Raw genomic sequence first — 26,445 nt, 5'->3', positions numbered from 1 at the left:
TTTTCCTTCTACCATTAACTTTGACTCCTAACCACAATCCTTAATTATAATGCCACAGTTGGATGAGTAGGAAGGAACGTTCTTCTGATCTTTAAAAATTTGCTTGATTTTAGCAGATTGTTTACAGGAATAATTAATACATTAAAAAGATGCAGCTCACGCAGTCCTCTGACCTCTTACAGAAGAAAATAGCACCAACAAAAGGTATAATAACACTGAAGGCACTATCACCATTATCAACAAAAATACGGAACATTAAGGAGTTACTCTCTACACAGCTGGGAAATAAAAATATCTGGGGAATGTTAATATGTAAATCTTAGAAAGCTAGGACCTGGTGCCAAGAAGGACCCTTAGTCATCAGATAATCCTCTGTGGTGTGTGTGTGTGTGTGTGTGTGTGTGTGTGTGTGTGTGTATGTGTGTATGTGTGTGTTCTCCCCTCAGAACCTTTCTTTAAAAGAAATATCATTCAGATAACTCTTGATAACTGCTTTATTAGCAATTGGATTAGGGGAAAGGTGGGACTTAAGATCACTGAGGACAGTTTGTTAACCAGTGATTTAATATTATTTTCCCATTTTCTGTCCCCATTTGAAAGATAAAGGCCTAGAGAAGTAAAAGAACTTATCTGAAATCCTAGAGCTAGTTAGTGGCAAAGTCAGGTCTAGAATTCAGCGTTTTTTTTTTGATCCAATCCTGCCTTAATTCTCATTGTAGACTTCAATGTTAATATTTTCTTTAAACTAATATTAATGTATTTATCATTAGACTTTATTTAAAACTGTAGGAACTCTATTCTGTATGCTAAATTAGGAGAGTTGTTTGTTTGTTTTAAATCTGTGAAAGACACCAAAAATTGATACCATGGCATGAATGAAACATGCAAGTTTGGTTTTGGTTGAGTTTCACTTGTATATTTGATAGTGGAATCAGAGGGTGTTTTTTTTTTTTTTTTTTTTTTTTTTTTGTAGGTGAAAGATTGGACAGAACCAGCGCAAATATAGGAGCAATTGTTCAGGCAATAGCACAAAACCCAGGATGTGCTGGTTGGATGGAGTGTCTAGGTTATTGGGCCTGTTCTCATGCCATTGGGCCAGGTTTTGGTGAAAGCATGACCTTGGCTTATTTTCTTAAAAGAGCCACTTGCTGTACTGACTTTGCAGGTTTATCTTGCAAAGGCATGTGGTACCAGATGGTATTGATGGGAACTGAAGGGACTTCCACATTTTAACAGAAACCAACTAGAATCCCATTTTTTGCCTTTTCTTAACTGGAATGATAAAGTTGACAGAAATCTCTACCATTTTCACTACAGTTTTTGAAAATTTTCTTTCTTTTTATTGAATAACTTATGTGAACTAATAACTAATGTTACTGTATTTCCTCTTCCTACTTCTTCTCATATACTGTGACAATTACAGAGGCTTGAAAGATGAATAAGACATGGCTGCTGCCTTCGGAGTTTAGAGTCATCGAACTTGAGGGTAGAGAGGGGAAAGTGGGAGAAAAGTTAGGGTAAAGATATAAATATAGTGGTATGGAATACTTGTGCCCTGGGAAGTGGGGATCAAGGAAGACTTTGCAGAGGAGTCATTTGAATTGCAAGTTGAAAGATAGGTAGGATATTACCTGATACAGAGGATAGTAACCACTGGAGAGTTGCTTCATAACACAAAGCTCCCTCTCCTTTTCACTCTCCCTCGTTTCTTTCTCTTTCCTTTCTGTTTCCCCCTCCCTTCCCTCTAAAAAAGGTATATTCACTTGCCAGACACATTTATAAGTTTCCCATGCCTACTATTATTAGGTGGTACAGGCTCCCAAACACGTCCATGTCCTTCCTAATCCCCATAATTTGTGAATGTTACCTTATTTGGAAAAAGAGTCTTTGCTGATGTGATGTAGCTAAGGATCTTGAGATGGGATAATTATCCAGGAGGGCCCTAAATCCAATCACAAGTATTTTTTATAAGAGAGAGCAGAGGGAGACTTGAGTCACACATAGAGAAGACAGTAAAGTTGTAGATGGATTGGAGTGATGTGGCTACAAGCCATGGAATGCTGACAGCTCCAGAAGCTGGAAGAGGCAAGGAGCAAATTCTCCTCTAGAACCTCTGAGGGCATACAGCTCTGCTGACACCTGTTTTCTGGGGCTACTATAAGAAATTATTACAGACTGACTTAAAATGACAAATTTATTTTGCAGTTCTAGAGGCTAGATAAAAGTGCTTCCTCTGAAGGCTCAAGAGGAGGATACTTCCTTGTCTTTTCTAGCTTCTGGTGGTTGTTGGCAATCCTTGGTGTGCTTTAGCTTTGCAACTGTCACTCCAGTCTCTACCTCCATTATCACATGCCCATTTTGCCTTCCTATGACCATGTCCCAATTTTCCTCTTACAAGGACACTAGTCTTTGGATTAGAGCTACCCTAATCCAATACGACCTTATCTTAACTTGATTGCATCTGCAAAGACCTTATTTCCATATAAGGCAGCATTCACAGGTATTGGGGATTAGGACTTAAACATATCTTTTTTTGGGAAATGCATTTCAACTCACAACAGGGGTTGTGGATGGCTGCCACAGTGACTTAAGAGAATGGAAACAAAGGAATTAACTGAGAATTTGTTCAGTCAGCAAAAGGTGAAAGCTATTGGATTTGGAATATGTTTGGGGAATAGAGCTGATAAGAATAGAAGATAATGAGGAGGACAGGAAAATTGAGAATGATGTTTCTCCTTTTACACAGATACAGTTGCTAGTCCAAGATAGAATGATACATAATGATGACCTTGAATACATTTGATTACAGATTTTATTGGCATTTTTTAGCACATCTTACAACTAATTGATTGTTGAGTATGCTTTTTTTGGTGAGTTTTTTTTTTACCCTGGATGTTGGTTAAATGAATGTATATGCTCAATAAGTTCTTTCTGTTCAGTGTTTTATAACTAATGTGCACATTATTTGTACATGTGTTGGCATTTTAGTTCACTGTCCGGTTGGTTTATATAATTAATGGATGCTAGCGTCATTTGGAGTTGTTATGTACCAAAAGTATGTAAAATTGTGGGAAAAAAATACGTAAGATTTTAATAGTCTGCAGGTTTAAATCTTCATGGTTTTTAAGTCTTCTTCTAGTGCTAAGAGCTTCTCTTGAAGACAGTTAAATAAACAATGAGGTTTGTTTAACTACGAAAGAAGTTTGTTTGACGTGGAGGGAAGTGAAGTGCTGGTATTGGCACAGTCTACTGATGTGCCATTTTACTGGTCTTTAGCCAAGCTGTTGCCCTGCTACAGACAAAAATCGTGGAATGCTTCATGTATCTTTTCTAGTTTGAATTTCCAGATACCGTGCTTAAAGACATGGTACTTTTGTTTGCCTGGGCATTTGCCTTTAACATTTTTTTAAAGGTCAAAATGCGATGTTGTACCTAGCAATCTTTTTAGAGCTCAGCTAGCACAAATTGCTTGATCTTAGATGATACTTAATGATTAAGTAAGTTTTATTGTAAACTTAGTAATGTATTCGCTACGTTATAGAGAGAATACACTACGTTATAGAGAGAATACACTATAGCAATACTGAATAAAGGCGGTAGTATAAATATGTAATTCTCAAATTTTGAAAAAAGAACCGTAAAACCAAAGAAAAATAGACTTGATTAGATCAGAGATCTGTAAGGTAGTAGGTGTCCTCCCAAAATTCATGTCCATGCAGTGCCTCAGAATGTGATGTTAGTATTTTTGCTGATATGATAAGTTGAGATGAGGTCATATTGGATTAAAGTTGGCCCTAAATCCAAGGACTGGTGTCCCTATAAGAAGAGAAGAGGGTATACAGAGCTACACACAAAGAAGGTGATGGGAAGATGGAGGCAAAGATTGAGATTATGTGGCCACAAGGCAGAGAATGTCAAAGGATTATCTGTAACCACCAGAAGCGAGGAGAGAGGCATGGGACAGCCTCGCCCTTAGAGCCTTCAGAAGGAGACAACCCCACAGACACCTTGATATAAGACTTATAGACTCCATAACTTTCTGTTGTTTTAAGCTACTCAATTTGTGGTAGTTTGTTGTGGCAGACTTAGGCATGCAGGTCCATGACTAATACAGATAGTTTAGGATTCCAAGAGTAACTTTCAATGAAAAATGGATTGTTGCAACTTTCAGAGCCACTATAGCTGATATTCAAGTTGCTGCTCAGAGTCCCTCTTCTGGAGAATTGACTGCTGTTATGGATGGTATCTGTAAGAAGTGTGCTGGCATCATTTACCTCTGCCCCTCCGTTGTGACAGATAGCACAGTCAATCACAGCCCTTTTCCCCTTGTACGTAAGAAGGATGGGAGGTTTTGCACCCTACTTATGCATATTGGTGTTCCTAGTTTTAGAAGTTTGCTCATGCAATATGATAACAATTTATTTCAGTTCCAGTTAGGGTGAAATTTTGATTTGAATATAACTGTGCTAGAGAAGTTTTAGTTACTGCAACAACCAGTCATACTGATTTTATACTTTAACATGATACAGATTTCTTTTGTTCTCATGATCAAGTCCATTGCTGATGTTTCTGGTCAGGTAGCTCCATTCCAAGTGACTCAGGAACCTGAGCTCCTTCCATCTTGTGGCTCACCAGCCCCTTGAGCATCCTGAGCGTTCTTCTAGACCATCTTCATCCAGCTGGTCAGTGGGTGAGGAGCCTGCGGAAGAGGATGTATGGCATAGGCAGATCTAGAAGTGGTTTATGTATTTCTGCCCACATTTTCTTGGCCAGAACTAGTTGCAAGACTTCAGCAGAATTCCAGGAGAGGATGACAAATGCAGTTACTATGTGCATCCAGGAAGATGAAATGGGATTGTTGAACATCCAGCCAGGCTCTACCAAAATAGCATATGTAATATGTGCCATTACTGTATACAAAAGTGTGTTTTGGTATATTCATATTTTAAAAATCATTTTAATATATTTTCTAGCCATAAAGCTTTTATTTTATTATTTTGGATGTTGGATTTAGATTTTCCAGTCATTCTTCTAAAAACGGTAAGTGGACATTATTCCTGTTGAGGAATAATGACTTAGAGAGCCTCCCCTTTATCCTCCTTTCTGATTGTTCTTGCTCTGATCTCTGTTACTCATCTTTGGGTTATATCTACAGTCTTTATATTTATATCTGTTTATTATCATACTCCTCATATACTTTATGATGGAAATAAGGACAGACTTATTTTGTCAAACTATATATATACATACTGTAATTTAGTTGAATGACTTTAATCTGCCCATTGATATAACAACCTTCTTTTTTTTACTTTTTTTTTTTTCAATTTTATTTATTTACTCATGAGAGACACAGAGACAGAGAGAGAGAGGCAGAGACACAGGCAGAGGGAGGAGCAGGCTCCATGCAGGGAGCCCGACGTGGGACTTGATCCCAGGTCTCCAGGAACACACCCTGGGCTGAAGGCAGCGCTAAACCCCTGAGCCACCCGGGCTGCCCCCCCCCCCCTTTTTTTTTTTACTTAAAATAAGACTCCCTTAATGTTTCTAGAAAAGAAGTTTGAAATATTTGGCTGATAATTCTAGATGAATGTTTTCCTTTGTAATATAAACTAAAAATTGTTAGAAGCTTAGAAAGTTTGTTTTGAGCCATGTATTTTTTTTCTTCTGTCTCTTCTTCAAATACCCAGCTATAGACTTCATAGTTTTTGTAATTTGAGCCGTGTATGTTGAGAAGTGCTTGTTTCCTTTAGCCTAAACATGGGAGTGTATTCACTGACAAAGCAGGTACTCATTGAGCCCTTAGTCTGTTCCAGATATTGTGCTAGGTTTTGGACCTGCACATCGGAAAAGGCCACAGCTGGTAGGTTGTGTATTTGGCCTACTCTCTGGCATTTACAAGCCACAGAATGGGGCTCATTGGAGGAACTCTAAGGCCCAGGCAGCCTGGAGTTCTGGGGTTCTAGAACCCTCCGAAGACCAAAAAAAGACTTACTTGTGAATAAATGATTTGGTCATCAAAGAATTAAATCAGTACCCTAGATCTGAAAGATTTATTAAATATGCTTTTATGATAACAAGCACTGTAAAATCCATGACAGTCAATTACAACTATTTTTTCATTGTGGTTTGGAAGTGTTTTTATCCATTGCTGAGTGTTTTGTTACTCTTTGTAGTTACAACCAGTTAGTGATTTATGGCAAAGTTACCTCTCCCTCTGACTTTTCCATTTGGTAAAAAGCTGTTCTTTTGGGCTTTTGGGGGGGAGGGGCAGGTGGGAACAGAGAGGAAAAACAGTGCTGGATAAAATCAGAATGCTGTGTACGTGTACAAGTGTAAAACTTTTCACCAGAAAAATTATAGGCCATTTTTTCCCTTCCCTTGCTTTTTTAGCCTATTTTCTTTTAATCATTCTTTAAAAAGTGGAGGCTTCCCATGTCTTATTCAAACACATCTACTGGTATCAGCAATCTGACACCTATTTCCAAATAGATAATGGATGTGGGTTCATTTTTTTGAATAACATAGCTTAGTGTGCTGTGTTTTTGTTTTTTTCACATGTTCTTAGGATGTCTGCAAAGGTCACTCGTTTCTTTAGGAAAAATATTTAGTAGTGGAAGCATGCTTATTCTTAATCATTTTGCTTATTTTGCTCATTTATAGCTAATTTAAAGTTGCTACCTAGAAAGAACTGGCAATATTAAAGAGAGATTGGGAGTCACAAAAAAATACCTTGTACTTTGATTCGGCAGTTCATACAATGAAAATTTGGAAATAATAGTTAATAATGAAATGAGTAAACAAATGATTATTTATGGAGTATCTTGCAAATCTTTAAAATAGAATGACAATTTGGAAAAGTCTATATGATACAATTTGAAGAGGCTAAAGCAGGGTATAAGATAATGTGTATGTTATGATTACAAGATTATAAATAATTTGCAAATAAATTGAAAAAAATTCAGACTATAATGCTACTAAGAAAGTAGGATTGTGTTTATTTATGTATTTTTACTACCCTTCTAAACTTTTGATTATTGGGCTGTATTTAAAATAGTAAAAGAATATAAGTGAGAGCTTTGTACATTTTGTGTTTTATTCTGAGAAGGTTTAAAATAAAGCTCTTCAAGTTTCCCATAGTTACCTATAGGTAAATCATGTAAATGGACTAATTTAGGGGAGGTTTTTGTAATTGTTTTCTTTGAGATTCCTAGTAAACTGAGGGATGGTCATCTATTTAGAGTGAGTGAGTTTCTGACATTTCTGAGGTGACATTGGTAGAAGATAGTTTTTCAGGTCATCTTTAGAATATCTGACTCTAGATTAACTTCCTTTAGAATATCTGAATCTAGATTAATGTAGAGAAAAAGGTAACTATTTAATGCAGTAGAGAGGGATTAGGAGTTTTGCTCTTGGAATCTGTTTCTGTTACAAAATTTAAACCTTTCGGTGTGAGTTATAAAGTGGAGCATAAACTTGAACCCCACCTTCCAGAGAAAACTGTGGATAAACATTTTGAATCATGTGGCATTTTAATGGGATTGTGTGGACGTTGCTCTTTGTAACATTGTCAAGTCATCTTGGCTAAAGTGTGTTCTTCACAACAAAGGGACTGAAATGTATCTGGTCTCTTTTACTAATAGGAGAGAGGAGGAGTGATGTGGATTATCCAGAAATCATTCATGCTTGATTTTAGAATTTTTTTTTTAATTTTTTTTTTTTATTTTTTTTTATTTATTTATGATAGTCACACACACACACAGAGAGAGAGAGAGGCAGAGACACAGGCAGAGGGAGAAGCAGGCTCCATGCACCGGGAGCCCGATGTGGGATTCGATCCTGGGCCTCCAGGATCGCGCCCTGGGCCAAAGGCAGGCGCTAAACCGCTGTGCCACCCAGGGATCCCTGATTTTAGAATTTTTATTTTAGCATTTATTTATGAATGTGTGTGTGCCTCATTGGAACTTTGTAACCCTCCGTTTAATAAAAGCATCCCTCAGTGAGTGAAGACTTGACTCAGCAGGAGCTCTGGTGCTGTCTAGCCTCATCATCCTGATTTCCACGCCCACAGCGGTATGCATCACCTCTGACACAAGTCACAATTTTTATCTAAAGGAGGTAGTGAGTGTGTTTATTCTTTTGAGACCAGTTATGGGTATACTGGACCTTAGGCATTCTCAGATTTAAGATTTAGTCATCCCAAGGCCTCCCGCGCTTCATGATAAATAGTCATTTGTAATTTTTCTGAGGCCTGCATTTGAATCAGACATACCAGGAGGCCTGTTGCCCTACTTCATGGTTTTGAGAAGTTCATCTGTTTCTCCTCACTCATGGTGTTTTATGCTTTAATGCTTATGACATTATGACATTATCCTTTGTGGAGAAGTATGACAAAAATAAAGCCAGCTGGAAAAGCAGGTGATGAGGATTTTTCTTCAGTCTACCAAAGTGATGGTTTTTAGCCAGAAAATAGAAGTTGTAGGTAATTTAAGAGTGTTAAATGTGGCAGAAGCTTGACAAACCTATGGACCTGAACAAGTCAACTGTGCACTGTAATGGAAATGACAATAAAAAGTTAGTGAAACTGTTACAGTGATTTTTTTCTAGCCAAGGAAAAAATTGCTCATCCAATGAAAAAGAAAAACTCAGGACACTGTTGAAAAGGCTCTTAAGGTATGCTCTGGTTATGCACCGGGAGACGAGACTGCCATTTCTGGGAAGTAACAGATGGTGAAGACATTGAACTGACAGGTGAAGGTTGATTTGATGAAATTTCTCAAATGCATTTTCTTTGCCAAATGTGAAGTTAATAAGGGGAGGCCACACCCGCCAGCCATATATTGCTCCTGGAACTGAGCTGAAGGAACTCATAAAGCAGGGAAGGGTTATGGTCTCTGTAAATGCCAGATTGTAATGAAACCCACCTTTGAAGAAAATACCTTCTCTGAGTATAGATCCCCAAAAGAGATGTGACCCTTGGGTATTCAGACAACTAAGGGGTAATTCTGATGATGGAATGGAGGGAATTCTAAAGATGCCTGGGAGATGAGACAAGTTCCTTGTGAGGACAAGAGATGAGGGAAGGAAGGAGAGCTGAGGGTCTGAAGGCAGCATTTGCTTCTTCTAGTTCATTCCTAGTTGCCTTTCTTATCCTTTCCCCAGCTTTGATGTATTTGCTTCTTTGGTTAAGGTTTATCAACCAAAGACTGATGATCACTAGGTTGAAAAGACTGTGTTAACCTAAGGCTGTAGCTCAGTGAGTCTCAAATAGGTGGTTCTCAGACCTGCAGCATCAGCAGAATGGCTAGCCCTCACAGAATTACTGAATTGAAAACTCTGGATAGTGGAGCCCTGCAGTCTGTCTTGAGAAAGCCTTCCAGGTGATTTTGATGTAGGCTAGTTAGAAGCCCTCTGCTGTAATTTGTCTTCATTCAGCATTTCCTTGCAGCATTTTATTTATTTATTTTTTTCCTAGGCAAAGAACTTTATTAACCTTGTTTCAAACTTTATTCCCAGGCTTCTTCAGCTTAATTAGCTGCAAAGAATGAATTGTGTATAAGCAAAAACTGAAAAGAGCTGCAGTGTCCAAGGGGCTGGGGCTTAAAAAGATTAGAGATCTAGATTTTATCAGATCCATGAACAAAATTTTAAAAAGCAGTCATAATATAAAATAGCAGCTCCCAGTAACTTCTTCAAGTTTTATCTTCTTCAGTCAATTCTGTTTGCTTCATTCTTGGAAGCTTCATCAAAATTCTCCACAAGATCTGGTACTTAGTCGTCATCATCATCCTCTCCGGAGCAAGTGGTGCTTTTCCATCCACAGACTGTTTGGGCAGAGCTTCAGCCAGTCTTAAACTAGTCAGACTGTCTGCACCAAGCTGGTTTAAGATACTGGGTAGCATTTCTGTCAGCAGCTTTGTCTCCGCATGGCCTGTAACGGTGAAAGTGTTCGCTGCCAGCAATGCCTGAACTTTAGGGTTGTTAAGGTAGATCACTGTTCCTTGGTTTGTGAACATATTCACTTCTTCAATATCAGAGATATTGTTTACCCCTAACTTCTTTAAGGGGAACTGAAGTTTTTTATCATCTGCTGTAGCTGTTCTATGAACCACCTTCTTCTTTCGGTGAGCAGTTCCTTTCCCACCAGTGCCACTTGTGTTTGCAGTTTGGCGAGTTTCTCCTGGTTCATGATAGTGTCTTTCATCTTGTTGGAGCGGGAATAGGGTTGGTGCTCAGGGGGTCTCGGGCGGACCAGGTGAGATTAGGTGCACACACGCGGGGACACAAGATGACAGCTCCTTTCAGTATTTTAATTTATTATACTTATATATTACATACAGTGTGCAGTCATGGTAATCATTATTTTGACTTCTCGAATTTTTTAGATTCATGGCTAATTTTATTACAGTTTATATTAGACTTTGCTTTGGTGGAGTTTTAAAAAATTATTTTGGCTCTGTGTTTACAGAATCTATAATATGAAGGGCTAGCTCACATTTCCCAAGTACTGTTTTAATTAATATTTTAAGGGAAATTATAAGCTCTAGTGGTATTCAAGAATTTAGAGATTAGAGAAAGGTTCAAGTCATGAGATTTCTCTGCAATAAGGGTCTACAGTAATTTTGGGGATACAGATAAACCTAATCAAACTGAGTATCTGTCAGTAAGAAGCAAGATTTACTGGGCAGTTGACTTTATATATTTTGATCTGATACATAAATTAACCCTCCTCAAATCTATTTAGCAGCTGGTTGTCATTTCCATTAGCTAAAAGCAGCTAGTCTTAAATCTGTTTCAAAGCCCCTGCCAGCACGTCTTGCTGAGCTTGTTTAGGCTTTCAGCTGTGAGACAGAATTCCCAGGTGCCACTTCAGCGCTCAGGTCTCTAGACCTTGTTATGGGTTGTTTAAATCCTTCGCCGGCTCTTGAAATGACCCTAGGCAAGTAATTTAATTCAGTCTTTCTGTCACTGAAAGTAGTCAAGAAGGATTTAAGGATTTATATGCAATAAGAAACATGCTTTAGAGTTTTATCAGTCAGAGCTCTAAAGGTAGAGGAGGTGAGGTGAGGGTTCCGTGTTTGCACTCATTTCTGACCATTTTCAGCTCCAGGGACATGGTCAGTTCTTCCATTAACTTTCGTACAGTGATCAGACTTTCTTAGTTTTTGGTGCCATATCATGATGAGTACTTTCATTCTCTAAAGTTTTGGAAATTATGATTGCTTTATATACTATTCTTATTCTTGTTTTCTACTATTTCTGGTTATAGTAGACCCTCATTAGTTGATACAACGGTTTGTAAATTTGTAGGTGATTTTAGGGAAATGTGGGTTATTTAAGTAATACTATATGTTCAGGTAATAGAATTAAATGAAACCAACTTTATAACGTTGTATTAGTTATTGTCCTGAAATTTAATGGCTTAAAATACCACACATTTATTATCCCCTAATTTCTCCGAATCAGGAGTTCAGGAGTGAGTGGCTTAGCTGCCGAGTACTTTTGGCTCAAGTGTCATGAGCTGTGCAGTCGGTAATGTCTTGGGGGCACTGGCTTGAATGGGGCTGGAGGATCTGCTTCCAATATGGTTCAGTCACGTGGCTGCCAAAAAGAGACCTCAGCCCCTCACCGACTGTTGGCAGGAAATTTCAGTGCCTCACCTTGTTGGCCTTTTCACAGAGTTTCCAGAGTGTCCTTGTGACATGGCAGCTGGTTTCCCCAGAGGCACTGATCCTAGAGAGAGAAAGGAGGAAGCACAATGCCCTTTACAACCTGGTTTCAGAAGTTGATTGACTTCTGCCACATTCTGTTTGTTAGAAGAGAGTCACTTAGTCACGTGCAAGAGGAGTGGAATTATGCTCTGTTGAGGGAAGAATTGTAAAGAATTTTATGGACATATTTTTAAACTTCTACAGTGATAGGCACGGTTATATATTTAGCAAAGACGTGATTGGCAACAACCATATTTGTACTTATTTCTTTCTTGTTTCAGTGCTTTTGTAGTTATAACAGGTGTTTCTGCTACTTTATATATATTCCTGAAAATTCTCATGTTCTCCAAAATTGTAAATTAAAAAAATAAAAAGGTTTATGGGAAAATGCAGCTGGAAGGGGGTAGGACTATAAGTCCATGCATCTTTATAACCAAAATACTAACAAAAATAATGATGGGTCCTCAGGAGATCACCCATAGGGCCCACTCGGGTATCCTAGTGTGCCTGAAAGTTGAACTGCCTTAAGGAATATTAAAACTGCACAATAACAGAACAATAGAAATGCTGGCTTGTGCGAACCAAGACAGCATATTTGCTGTGGGCTTATTTCTTTGCTATTGAAAGTTCTAATTCTAGAGTAAATCTTTTTGAATCAACACAATATGCATGTTAAAATGACACCATTCCCCTATTTACAATCCTATGAGCTAATTGGTATTAATGAATCACAATATTGTAGGAGAGCAGACTGTAGTTTCTCTTAAATAAATAAATACTTCTCTTCTAATCATTTATTTAGTAAAATTCCCTACCAATAGAGAAAGACTGAAGGAGACTTCAGTCACTCTGCTGTGATCAACTTGAAATCCTTGCTTTTGCTGTCTGTTTTTCCTCCTGGATCCTGTAAGAAATGCCTTAAGCCTGTAGGGGATTAGAGTAACATTTCTAAAATAAAAGTTTAAACAACTGATCCAACTTTGAACTGGAAGGCATTGGTTACTTGGTGTTGTTAATATTTATTAGAGCATAGGACAATTGGAATTCCTTTGAATTGAGAAGTTTGAGAACTGGCAGGAAGAGATAAAATATTCCTTATGTCATAGAATAAGGAAGTCTGACACAAAGGAGGCATCTGGGTGATTGCCCAGGTATATAGTACTTATTCTTCTCCATTTTCCCCAGAGCCCTGTTTGAACACAGCAAGTCTTGAGGACATGTCTGATCTGGAACACCCAGGCAGAGAGCCGACCACAAGGACATTGAAATTCACTCAGAATAAGACAAGAAGGGGTTTGATTCAAACTGGGATGTTTAGGGCTTTCCAAGGACAGACTGATCTTACCATTAGGCTCTAAGACTATTTAGGCCCTTTGGGAGTTTTTCTAACGAGAGAATAAAAAGCCTGTCTCTGTTGATGTCTCCATACTCCCCTAGACGTATATCCCTTCTGGGACATGTAGTCCCCTCTATCTGGTGATTTGTTCTGGGGCTTTCTCTAGCATTTTTGTGGAGTTGGGGATTTGCACGGCTGTCTTTATGTACCGCTGTTGTAGATCTACTTACCCACAGATATACATAAATGTGACAGGTTAACAAGTGTCCTTGAAGCCACTCTCAGGTGTGGCTAAATAAAATGTCTCCTCCTTAACCTGTATGTAAATGTGTGTGTGTGTGTGTGTGTGTGTGTGCGCGCACACATGCATATTTAGATCAGGTTCCTCATTACAGTATGTTAGTTTTTTACATTCATTAAGAGCTCCCATAGGGATCCCTGGGTGGCACAGCGGTTTGGCGCCTGCCTTTGGCCCAGGGCACGATTCTGGAGACCCGGGATCGAATCCCACATCGGGCTCCGGGTGCATGGAGTCTGCTTCTCCCTCTGCCTGTGTCTCTGCCTCTCTCTCTCTCTCTGTGACTATCATAAATTAAAAAAAAAAAAAAAAAAAAAGAACTCCCATAGTCTTGCACTTACCTGCTTCCCTACAGGAAGAGTCTGTCATGTAGAAAGGAAGCCTGGGAGTCTGAGCATTTTTCTCTCCAGGTGTAAATGAACTTACACAGAAGGGGACAAGCAAATGACTGTGGCCTGATCCCTTACTGGCAGACTTTGGCAAGTTGTGTCTGACCTGAAGTCTCCTGAGCTTCCTACCTCTTTGTGGGGCATTAGCGTCTGGTAACTGAACAACTCAGTGGAGTTCTCAGCCCCCTTGAGAGTGTTAGCTTTGTGTAGTTGTTTGCTGGGCACCAAGTTCAAATAGCTGAACCACTGTTACACTTCATTCTGGCCCAGCCCCAGCAAAATTATGTAGTGTGCAGTATCTATTTTATAACACATTTGATATACTGGGAGAAAGAGGAAGTGAAATTCAAACCTGCTGGTTTTGTTATTTCTGCCCAAAGGTATGTACTGGGAGGGTTCCAACTCTCTGGATCTCTTGAGATCTATTTCTGGTGCTCCTGCTCTTCCTGTTTCCTTCTCTAGTAGGTATTAGACATCTACCAAAACTACTTGGTATTTATGTGAATTTTAAATATTAATAAGAATATATTTACCTTGGGGACACCTGGGTGGCTCAGTTGTTTAGCATCTGCCTTCAGCTCAGGGCATGATCCCAGTCTGGGGATCGAGTCCCGAATCAGGCTCCCTGTGAGGAGCCTGCTTCTCCCTATGTCTGTGTCTCTGCCTCTCTCTGTATGTGTCTCATGAATAAATATATAAAATCTTTAAAAAAAAGAAGAAGAATATATTTCCCTTGAATATGTTTCTTCTGCTAGCCTTTGGCAACTAGGCAAATTTCCAAATAAATATAACCCTTCTGGCTTAGGTCCTACTTAAGGACACATGTCTCTCATTAGTCTATTTCTGAGCATGGGTTTCAGGACTCTTTGCTATTATACATCCAGTATCTACAACTGGGAATGTTTTTCCCCTTGTTTATAATGCTGTCATACATTAATCACAGTAGTTCTCCGGTCCATTTGATAGGACTTGTCTCAGTGTCAGTTTGCCAAATTCATTTCCATCTTGGACACGAAGATTCTTAAGATCTTTCCCACAGCCATCTTTGTCTTTGATGCCTCTCTCTCAGTGTTCCCTCTATGAGTCACAAGCACCACCACACACCATCCTTCATAGATTGGTGTTCAATCTATCTTGTTAGAGAGTAGTATTTTCTTATTAGGAAAGTTATATATTAAAAAAAGAGAAGTTAAATATTTTTTTGTCTTCTTAATAGAACACTTAAGTGTTCATTAAGTGACTGTAGGAGGAAAATATATCAGCATTTAATTCCATTAAAACTGATTAGTTTCATTAAATGCTGGATCTTGAATGTTATTTTCCTGTCTTGGTCTGTAATATTTTCTTCCTAATGTACTTAAATAAACACAAGCTATTTATAAAAATCTTGAAGTCATCCCCTTTTATAAATGTAGGAAAAAAATGTGAAGATATAGAAGGAAATAAAATGGGTTATAACAGAGGACTTAAAATGGTCTTTTCTGAGGGTTTTAAGGAAAAAGCTTTTCTTTACCTAAAATTAAAGTGCGCCTGTGGAGTAGATGTGGTAGTTTTTAACCATAATTGTATGACTGCAGATTTCAGAGTCCTTCAATTATAAATTAGATTGTTGCCCAATAATTATTCTCTGTTGCCTTGGTAGTTTATCCGGTATGCCAATGAGTTGAAAAAAGCCCAACTCTTTGGACTGAAATATTTGCTTGTGTTTGTTTCAGGAAAACCTCACAGCACCGGTAGCTCTGAACGGATTCAGCTCTCAGGAATGTATAATGTCCGTAAAGGCAAAATGCAGTTGCCAGTGAACCGATGGACCAGACGCCAAGTCATCCTGTGTGGGACCTGCCTAATAGTATCATCTGTGAAAGACAGCTTGACCGGAAAGATGCATGTTTTGCCACTAATTGGTGGAAAAGTAAGTTTAAAATGAACAAAATACTAATAGGTTACCTAGTGTCATTAAGCTTACTTTGAGCCATTTCTCTAATATGGGGCCCATGGTTTTCACTCATCTAAGATCTAATTCAGTTCCTCTTGTGCTCCACCATTGGGCATTGTTGGATGGTAGAGTTGTGGAAGATAACAATGCCATTGGCCCACGTGAAGCCTCCGTGGTTATCACTTTGTTAGTACATGCATCTTACTTATAGGCCTGAAAACAGAGCAACTAAAATTCAGTATTATATTTTAGGCTGTAGATGATGAATTATTCTTTATGAGTAGACATCTCTTGGTATCTTGAGTTTGTATTGTGTAGTATAGTATAATAATGATCCCTAAGTCCATGGCTTTAGGACCATTCAAACATGCTTACCAAAGGTTAGACTCTCTCTTTCTTGCATGAATCTTTGATCCAACTTCGGCATACCTGTCTCTTTTTGTATAGTGACCAATGCAGTCAGCGGGTTTTTTTTTGTTTGTTTTTCGTTTTTTCATTTTTTTTTTAGTCTTTATTTCTTAAATTCTTTTTTAAAAGATTTTATTTATTCATGAGAGACACAGAAAGAGAGAGAGGCAGAGACACAGGTAGAGGGAGAAGCAGGCTCCATGCAGGGAGCCTGACAAGAAACTCGATCCTGGGTCTCCAGGATCACGCCCTGGGCTGAAGGCGGCACTAAACCCCTGAGCCACCCAGGCTGCCCCTAGTGGTTTTTTTTTTTTTTTTTTTAAGATTTTATTTTTTCTGAGAGAAGAGAGAGCATGATTGGTAGGAGGGGCAGAGGGAGAAAGGGGGAGAGAAACAGATTCCCCACTGAGTGCAGAGCCCGAAGATGAGTTCAATCCCAGGATCCTGAGATCACGACCTAATCCCAAAGGCGGATGCTTAACCAACTGACCACCCCTGCAGTACCTCAAAGTTAGCATTTTTTAGTTTATCACTTTAGTCAATCATAATCTTTGAACCTGAAATGTTAACTTGTTTCAGAGAAAAGCTGTAATATAGCTGGTGGATCTTTCCAACATTACTAGCTGGTTTGCTTTGGGCATAATTATTTTATTCCTATCATTTATAAAAGAGAAAGAACCAGATTGCTTGGGAAAATGTTACATCCTTTTTTTTGCCAGATCGATTTATTAATATCCAAGTGTTGGTAGGAGTATCATTACCATATAATTATATGTTAGTATTTCCTGATTTTTAAATGATATGATAATCTCTTAATAAATGGGAAGGCGAATTTGAATGAAGAAAAGGGTTTTTGAAAATTGGGGGCATGTTAGGCAAATATTTTCTTTACCATTTTTCTTCCTGAATGGGCATTGGAAAGAAGTCAGAACGTGGAGGATATAAATAGAGGGGGGGGAAAGAAAGTCAACTTTTTGTTAAGGTGAACTTTTTAAAATTGGCACATGTTTGATGTGCTGGTTCCAGGGATTAGAAATGCATACGGTAAAATCAGATGTGTGCAGTAGTAAATGGCTTTGTTATTCACCTGCTATATGGCAAATTCATTCTTCATTTAAACTAGTCTTTCCTTATGTAAATACCCCATGGCAGATCCCCATCCATCCCTGTGCTATTATGCATTCTAATCCTAAGAAGACTAATACTTGATCATTTAAAAAAAAGATTTTGGTCAGGCTGACAGGTACGTTTAGATCTATTTCAGTCACCTCTTTTGAAACCATTACTTCCCTTTTGTCTGAGCATTGAAGAATTAGTGGTATCTTATTACTGAAGATTTTGTCCTCTGGATTGAATTCTGAAAAATTAGTTATCATTATTACTCCTGTAGGTCATTATTAAAAATGCATATTTAATGTTTGATGCCCTGTTAGGTCAACAGCCTGTTTGTTTCTTCTCTATGATGTTAGGCATTTGCTTAGGCAAATTTAATATAACTATTTATTAAATAACCTCTGTGGGGAAGCCACTTTGCTTGGTGTCCCAGAAATACCTAGATGGGTAAGTCATCAACTCTGCCTTTGAATTGCTTATAATTTCCTATCCAGAGGTGAAGGATGGGCACAACAATATCTGCTCTAAGAGACATGCAGAAAAGTAGTGCAGGAGATGAGTGGAAGGAGAGATTACATTTTCTTGTGGGGAATCAGGGAAGTTTGTGATGAAGGAAGTAGCAATCATAGTAGAACTTGAAGGGTGAAAAATCTCTTGACATATGAAGTAGATGGTCAGAAAGATTATTGTGCTCAGAGAAGCAGAGGCAGGAAAGCAATGGAATGTTCAGATAAGGTCAGAAGATCGAGTTATAATTAGCATTTTCATTCAGAGCTAGCAACTTGTCTTGTTTCCCAGGCCTATTATTGGATGGACTTCTACTATTGAATAAATTGAAATAGCTTCCTTTTCTCACAGACAAACCTTGTAAAACCTGTTTTGCACTACGCCTTTAAAAATAATTGAGTATATTGAAAAACAGTCTTTTAAAACCTGTTTGACCAAGTTAGGGAAAAATAATTCAGTCTTTGCAATCTGAGTTTTCATTAATGTTTATTTGTTCCTTTTTTCATTCTGTTCACTGTTTCATTCTGTTAAAGGAAAAACTAAGAGTAAATGGAAGGTTTTTGTTTTTGTTTTTGTTTTTTTAAATATATATGAAGATACCTAGAAATGAAGTATGAGATAGACTGACCATAACTGAGCAATACTTATTGATAATCAAATCTGACACACCACTTAGAGCATGGTCCTTTAGGGTACATTTTCAAAAGTTAATTCCAAATATGAAATTAAATGAAGCACTCTTAAAATTTAATGTTGAGAAAAACTTATTTAATAGACACGTTTCTATTCATTGTGCAACTATTATGTTATTCTTTAGAATTTAACACAGATTTTTAAATGTAATATTTTAATATTTTACTCAATAATTGCTAAATTATGATGCATAATAAATCAAATAACCATTAACTACTATTCAGTTTAACTACTATTCAGCTAATCATAGCATTATCAGTACCAGTGTTTCTATCTGTGTTCTCTTTATATCTGTCCCATTGCCTTCCCCAACCCCAAGGTATCCACCCATTGTCCTAAAATATATATTCATCATTTTCTTTTTTGAAATAAGTTTAATCATGTAACTATGTTTTGCTTGTTTTTGATCCAATAAAAAAGGTATTGTGCTATGTGTGGGCTTCTGTGTTTGAATTTTTTCACTAAATATTATGTTGTTTCATAATAAGATTCTATGTTGCTTGCTGTATGTGGTTTTCATTTCTGAATAATGTTCTCAATGTTCTCTTCTGTAAATGTTTTAAATTCTCATAATTTCTTAAGTAATTTTCCTGTTGATGGACATTTGGGTTGCTTCTAGTTTTTTGTTATTATAAATAATGCTGCTGAAATAGTCTTACATTGATATGCCTCCTGGTATGCAAGTAGTTTTCCTAGGGCAGTAGTTCTCAACTAGAGTTACTGTGCCCAAAGGGGACATTTGGTAATATATGCAAGTGTTTTGATTGTGAAATTATTGAGCAGTCAACGTATCAGTTGATATTAGCTAAATTATGCTATAGTAACAAATCCTCCCAGATGTCAGTGACTTAACATAACTGCTTTTTTTTATTCCACTAATTGTTCACTGTAGATTGGTAGAGATTTCTTTTTTCACATAACTGTAAAGGGACCCAGTCTGATGGAGACTCTGCTCTCTTAGAACATTTGGAACATGTACCCTACTTTTGGTGCTTAGGCAAGGGAAGACATAACAGGAGGATCATGAACTGGCTCTTGTATATTTGGATGCAGAAACTTCTGCTTATATTCATTGGCCAGAATGAGTCTCACATGACTTCACCTTACTTGCAGAGTGTCTGGAAAATGTGGAAAGTAGATAGTGTTTGGTTAATACCAATCTCTTTGGTTCAGGGGGAATCTATTGGCATTTATAGGGCAGGGACTCAAAGGATAAAATGTCATGCAAAGTATTAGACAGTACTGTACAATGTAGAGTGAACTGTTTAATTCAAAATCCTATAATAAATGACCTCCTTGAGAAACACTGCTCTTAGATACATAGTTAGGAGTGCAGTTACCGGGCTGTAGGGCATATGCACATGCTATAAGATGATATCAAATTGTTTTCCAAAGTTCACGCATGGTTTTACACTCACATCAGTGTACAAGTGTTCTTGTTTCTCTGCATCTTCACCAAACTCTTTTGAGATATAATCAAAATATAAACTGCATATTTTGGTAGTAATTTGATAACAGTATAGATAGCTAAATACGCCCATTAAACCATCACCACAGTGAAGAAAAAAAATGATCATACCACCCCCAAAGGTTTCCTTGTGCTCCTTTGTATCCTTTCCTCCCACACTTTTCCTCACTTTCCCTATCCTCCAGAAATCACTGATCTGATTTCTTTTAATATTGATTAGTTTAAATGGCATTTTAAAAATGTATTTTCTCTTTAGAGTATAAAAATGTGGTTGATTTTTGAGTATTGATTTTTATATCTAGCCCCACCTTGCTGAATTTTCTTATTCTAATATAGTGTCTATAGATTGTTTGGCATTTTACTATGTAGCTAATCATGATATTCAAATAATGACAATTTTCTTCCTTCTTTAATATATTTAATACATTTTTGGTCTTAGTGTAATGGCCAGAACTCTGGTATGAATAGAATACTTGTCTTCTCAGTGATCTTAAAGAGAGTGATATATCATCATTAACACTGAAGTTTGCCTTAGATGTTTGATAAATACCCTTTGTCAGCTTGAATTGTTATTTGTGTTCTTGGTTTGCTAGGAGTTTTTATCATGAATGATGAATGAGTGATGAATGTTATGAAATACTTCTTCTGCAGCTGTGGGGATGATAATATGGTTTTCTTCTTTAACCTGTTAATGTGATTAAAGATTTTGTAGCTCCAGTAATGTTAAGCCATCTTGCCTTTTACTGAGGTAAATCCAATTTGTTCCTGATATGTAGGGTTTTTAAAAAAGATTTTATTTATTTATTTGACAAAGAGCGCTAGAGAGCACTAGCAGGGGGAATGGCAGAGGGAGCAGGAGAAGCAGACTCCCCACTGAGCAGCGAGCCTGATGCCAGGCTCTCTCCCAGGACCTGGGATCATAACCTGAACCAAAGGCAGACACTTAACCGACTGAGCCACCGAGGCACCCTGACATCTAACTTTTAACTGCATTTTGGTTCCAGAACATCTAACTTTTAACTGCATTTTGGTTCTGATTCTGATCTTTTTGAAAATTTTTTACACTTGTTGACTTGTGATCATTTTTGCAAATGAAGCATAGGAACTTGTGTAATGTCATGTTACTTGATTATCTGAACTTTTTCCCCTTAGGATGAATTTACTGGGCAGTGGAAATTTGATTGGACTGTATCATTGCCTGGTGAGGACTTGAAACTTCTCTTGGTAGAGTTTTATTTCATGTTAATTTCAATTTCATGTTAAATTTTTAAAAACTTATTTAACATGCTTAAAGACTTTTTTCAAAAGATTGTAATTCAGAGTGATACAAAAGTCCCTTAAAGTAAAAAACTTACCTGGAATAAAAATCCTTAAGTAAAATATTAAGTACAACTCCTTCCAAGGGGAGGAAGAACCTCAGCACCCTATTGTGACGATAAAGATAAGGAAGGGAGTCATCCAATTTAAACAGGAAGAAGAGAAGTTCCCTCTTGTGGGGAAATTTGAAGAAAATAAAACTCCCCGTTTTCGATTTCCTAGTAATTTAAATTTGTTGGTCAGACTTAGGAACTTAGTGTGTTTTAAGTATGAAGAGGAACATATATAGGGAAAGATGCAAATCCGTGCAGGCTCACTGGCCAAAGGTATGTATGTTGGGCCAATGAACTATGTAACTGGTCTGCTTTCCTGCCTCATTTTTGTCTCTGTTTGTTTTTATAGGTAGAAGAAGTGAAAAAGCACCAGCACTGTTTAGCATTTAGCTCCTCTGGACCCCAAAGCCAGACCTACTACATTTGTTTTGATACATTCACAGAGTATTTAAGGTGGCTTCGACAAGTCTCCAAGGTAGGTGCTTACCCAAGAACACCGTTCAGCTTCTAGCTGGCTCAAGGGTTGCTTTCTGCTTTATTCAGTTCCATAATGTAGTATTATATATATTTTTTTCAGATACTGCTAGTAGTTTACAATTTTTAATTTTGTAAAACTCGTTTGGGCTGAAAAGTAGCCAATTAAAAAAAATTTTAATTGTTTTCATTTGTTAGGTTTTGTTTATCCTAGGGGACAAAAAAGAATTCAGTGGGTAGACTGGCATTACTATTTTAATGTTAAAAATAAGGAACATAGGCTAAGAATATTTAAGGGACTAGCCCAGGGTAGGACAACTGTAAAACCACAAAATACCCAGAGAATTGTTACAAATTTCCCCTCTTCCTCTATTTTTTCATAGAAGTAGTTTAATCTGTGCCATCTCCTTTTCGCCTGTTCAATTTCTGCCTTTCGGATGGCTTAATTTCTTTTGACATCTTGATTATTTTGACCATTTTATAGTCCCCTAATTAAATAGGATCACCATGACCTATGAAATAGTATACCTCTGTGTGTGTGTGTGTGTGTGTGTGTGTGTGTGTGTAATGGAAGCCAGAATAACAGGATAAATAAGATAAATAAGTGTTGGTATTTCAAGTACTGTGTGTGAAGATGATTTTACATCACATTTATAGAATTATGTGTAAAATGGGTGGATTGTAGTACTTTGTGCCTTGGTTTTGGGTGTGTTTATGAAACGATGAAACCTCTCTTGGGTATAGAAGCATTACTTTGGAATTTACTTTCATATTTTTGAATTCATAATCCAGTTTGCTATCCAAGTTCAATATGATTCAGACTGCTGTATGATGTAATTATTTATCAAACAAATGAATAGAGAATAACTTTGCTTAAAAGTTAATAGAAAATTTGAGAATAACATCTAGAAAGACTTTTTTGAAATACTGGCTGCCCTTGAATTATCAGGTAAAAACTGTGTTCTCGGGTGATGCCATACACTTAAGAACATTATTGGTTTCCCCTCCTTTCAGAGAAGAAGCAATGGGCAGACTTAGGATTGATAGGACCTAGAAGATTCTCCTAACCGTGATGCAGAGTTAATGTGATATTAGAGGCCTTAAGTGCATGTGTCTAGTTATTTTAAAATTACTTTGTGGTGGCAAATGCGAGGAGGCAAGTATTAAATAATACTGTGCTTTTATATTTAAATGGTTGCATGGGTTCAGGGCAGTAAGTCAACTGCCTATATTCTGCTTTTTGAAAGTAAAATGCCAAAATGTAGTCAGAGTGCATTACATTTCTATGTGGAGATGTTGATTTTTTAAAATAAACTTTTTATTTTGGAAGAATTTTCTATTTACAGAAAAGTTGTAAACATGAAACAGTTTCCACATATCCCCACCCAATTTCCCAAACACCTTCTATTACCATGATAGATTTGGCAAAACTAAGAAACCAATATTAACACATTACTCTGAACTAAACTCCAGGATTTATTTGGATTTTACTAGTTTTTCTTCTAATGTCTTCTTTCTGTCCCATGGTTTAATCCAGGATACCACATCACATTTGACTGTCATGTCTCCTCTGGTCTGTGACAGTTTTTCAGTCTTCTTGTGGTTCTTTTTTTTTTTTTTTTTTTTTTTAATGACTTTGACAGTTTTGAGGAGTCTTGGTCAGTATTTTATAGAATGTCCTATATGGAGACATTTTGATCTTTTAAACCAAATGCAGTGTCATAGTCACCTGCTTTGCATTCTTTTTGGAACAAGTCAGAGGTATAAATACTTAAACATGGATAAAGATGTAAAAAAACATAATTTATCAAGCTTACCAATGACAGGTTGTTTTGATTGAAACAACAAAAGGATTAATAGGTATTGAGTTTAATAGTCTTGTATATTAAACATCCACACAATTGATAAGTCACTCTTCTAAAGCTAGCAAGCACTTATTAAGCACCTTCTGTATGTCAAGTATGTGTTTTATGTACTGGGATATAGCAAAGAACAAGTCTAATTCCCCTCTCTTGGGAGCACTTACATTGGGGAAACATATGATAAATAAGTAAACAGACAAAACACCAAATAATCACTATATATACAAGTTATAATATATACAAGCTATATTACAAGCTATAATGACAGAGAATAATGGAAGAGGAGTAACTCTTTCTGACTAGGGGACATTTAAACTGGAATGTCAGTGAAAGAAGTAGAAGTATCTAATTATTTGAAGATCTAGTGGCTGGAGTTTTCCAGGTAGAGAAGATAGTGTGAAAGTCCTAAGACTGGAACAAGGGATGTAAAGTCAGGGAAGGCAGGGGTCCTCTGTTACAGAAGAGAATAAAGAACTGACATTATATTATTGGCATAATGGCAAGCCACTCAAAGAGTTCTCTTCCAGAAAGTTACATGATCTGACATTGCTATTGTGCGGAGGACAAGAAGAGAAGCAGGAGGGTCAGACTGGCAGGAGGCTCTTAGGTATATTCCAGGCAAGAAGTGAGAGCAGAAATGGAGAGAAGTGGATAGATGTGTTTTGGGATGTGTTTTGAAGATTGAGTGACAGGATTACTGATAATTACATATCAAGCATGAGGAAAAGGTCAGAATAAAAAATGGCTTCTAGGTTCTTGCTTTGAATGAGTAGGTAAATTGTAGCCTCAGTCAGAAACCAAAGCACTAATTAGACTTTTTATATTGGCACCTTTAAACAATGGCAAAATAGTTTTTAACTTCAAAGAGTTTGTTTCTAGAGAGACAGCAGAGGTAAGCAGAAGAGGTAGATTATGAAATGCCTCTTTAATGGGTTATGGAAATTGTTTATTTCTAACTTGCTGCTGGTGATTGTAAATGTCAAGTGTTAGCTTGGTTAGTACTCTTCGATGCTGCTAGTTTGTGAATATGACGTCTCCATGGTCTAGTAGGATAGTGGATCTGGAACAAGGCTCTCTCTCTCTCTCTGACTATTCAAACCACAGACAGATTCATGCACCAGGCCATTCAGTAGGAGAAGGTGGGGGCTAGGGAGAGAAGTGACACAAGAGAAGGTGATGGTGGCAGGTGGAGGAGTGTTGGTGTGAGTTTCCTCTTCCACTGATTATTGTATTGCCGTTAGAAAGTATTTAATGTGTAATGTAGCTATATGCATAAGATCATTCACACGCATATATGTATACAAGCTTACATTTCACACAGGTGTGGGTGGGTGCTTCCAGGAGGGAATTTAAACTAATTACCTTAAATTACTAGAATTAATAATTAGTTAACTAGTAGCTGGCTGCTATTAGTAAGAATGTATTTGAATTAACCTCCTTTCCTTCAGAAAGGCTCTGAATGTTTGGAGAAAACAAATGTATGAGAGTAAAGAGTTCGGGTTTTAAACTAAGGCAGACATAGATCCTACCATTCACTGACCCTGACACTGTCAAAGCTTCTAAGTTTTAGACCTTTTCATTTGGTAAAGGGAATAGTAATAGTTCTTACCTCCTAGGGCTTATGTCAAATATTCATGATAGACTTATAACTGGCACAAAGAGGTTCTAACGGTGTGTGCGTGTGTGTGTTTGAGAATGACCGAGTAAATAAATACATAAAATAATTTTATGGCCATCATTCCTGCTGTTAATCACTGATTGGCCAAATGATCTTTTTAAAGCATTATCTGTTTTTATGTTTATTTTAAGCAGATAAAGACATATGCTTGGTTTATCTGAACAAAGGACCTTTTGCTATTCCTAACATAGCGGCCTTTTGGGGTAACATAATTAGAGATGTCAGACATTGGGGAGAATGATTTCTTCCTGAAAAGTCAGGGATCAGGGACGGAGGGCAGAACATCTTACTAAATGCATATTTTAGATAACAGTGTCTTTCCTCTCTCTATTCTTAAAAACCAGATACACATTTCAAAAGTTTTTAGAAGATGTTATGGTTAGTGAATTAAAGGAGAAACTGGTTGTAAGGGTCTGGTTGAAGAGGTTACATATTATAGAAGAAATCCATATGAGAACCCACTGTTTGGATGTGAATCACTTATAAAACAGTCATGCTCTTCTTTAAACTTCGTTTATTAAGGGTAGTCCTGTGACAATCTCTTTTTCTTTAATCCAGCATCCTGGGTGAGTAAGTTGGGGCTACTAGAAAAAGGAGGATGAGAAGCTGGATCCATTGGGGAGTATGTGCTTATGGGAAATTTGGAGTGGCCAGAGCTGATTCTCATAAGCCACTTGGACTTCCAATTTCCCTTTCCATTGTCCTCTTCTTCCTCATGTCTTAGGCATTAGGAAGTTATACAGTATAGTCATTCAGGGTTACTGTGGAGACTTTTCTTTTTAACACCACATTCACAGAATGGATTGTCTTTATATCCTAATGGTTTTTTCCCCTTCTTTTTTGTGATATCTTTTCATCTTTTTAAAATTTAAATTCAATTAATATATAATGTATTATTGGTTTCAGAAGTAGAGGTTAGTGATTCATCAGTCTTCTATAAAACCCAGTGCTGGGCTCCTGGGGGGCTCAGTTGCTTAAGTGTCTGCCTTCGACTTAGGTCAGTCTGCCTTCGACTTAGGTCATGATCTCAGGGCCCTGGGATCAGCCCTGCATCAGGCCCTCTGCTCAGCAGGGAGTCTGCTTCTCTCTCTCAAATAAATAAATAAAATCTAAAATAATAATAACACCCAGTGCTAATTATATCATGTGCCCTCCTTAATGCCTATCACCCACTTACCTCATCCCTCCAGCTCCTCCTCTCCAGT

At 37.4% G+C, this 26,445-nt stretch overlaps 1 protein-coding gene and 1 pseudogene across 1 annotated transcript in view; one reads left to right on the top strand and one right to left on the bottom strand.

The window, feature by feature from the left end:
- PHLPP1 (PH domain and leucine rich repeat protein phosphatase 1) overlaps positions 1 to 26,445 on the top strand; it is a 206,821-nt gene that overhangs the window by 88,213 nt on the left and 92,163 nt on the right. The window contains 2 exon segments of the mRNA XM_038525861.1: positions 15,447 to 15,643; positions 21,576 to 21,701. Coding sequence (XP_038381789.1) covers positions 15,447 to 15,643; positions 21,576 to 21,701 — 323 coding nt within the window.
- LOC102155763 lies at positions 9,706 to 10,201 on the bottom strand (annotated as a pseudogene).

Source organism: Canis lupus, chromosome 1 (genome assembly GCF_011100685.1).
Source record: "Canis lupus familiaris isolate Mischka breed German Shepherd chromosome 1, alternate assembly UU_Cfam_GSD_1.0, whole genome shotgun sequence".
In the NCBI taxonomy this organism is placed as follows: Eukaryota; Metazoa; Chordata; class Mammalia; order Carnivora; family Canidae; genus Canis; species Canis lupus.
The sequence above is the reverse complement of the archived record's forward strand: the minus strand, read 5'-3'. Positions and strand labels throughout refer to the sequence as shown.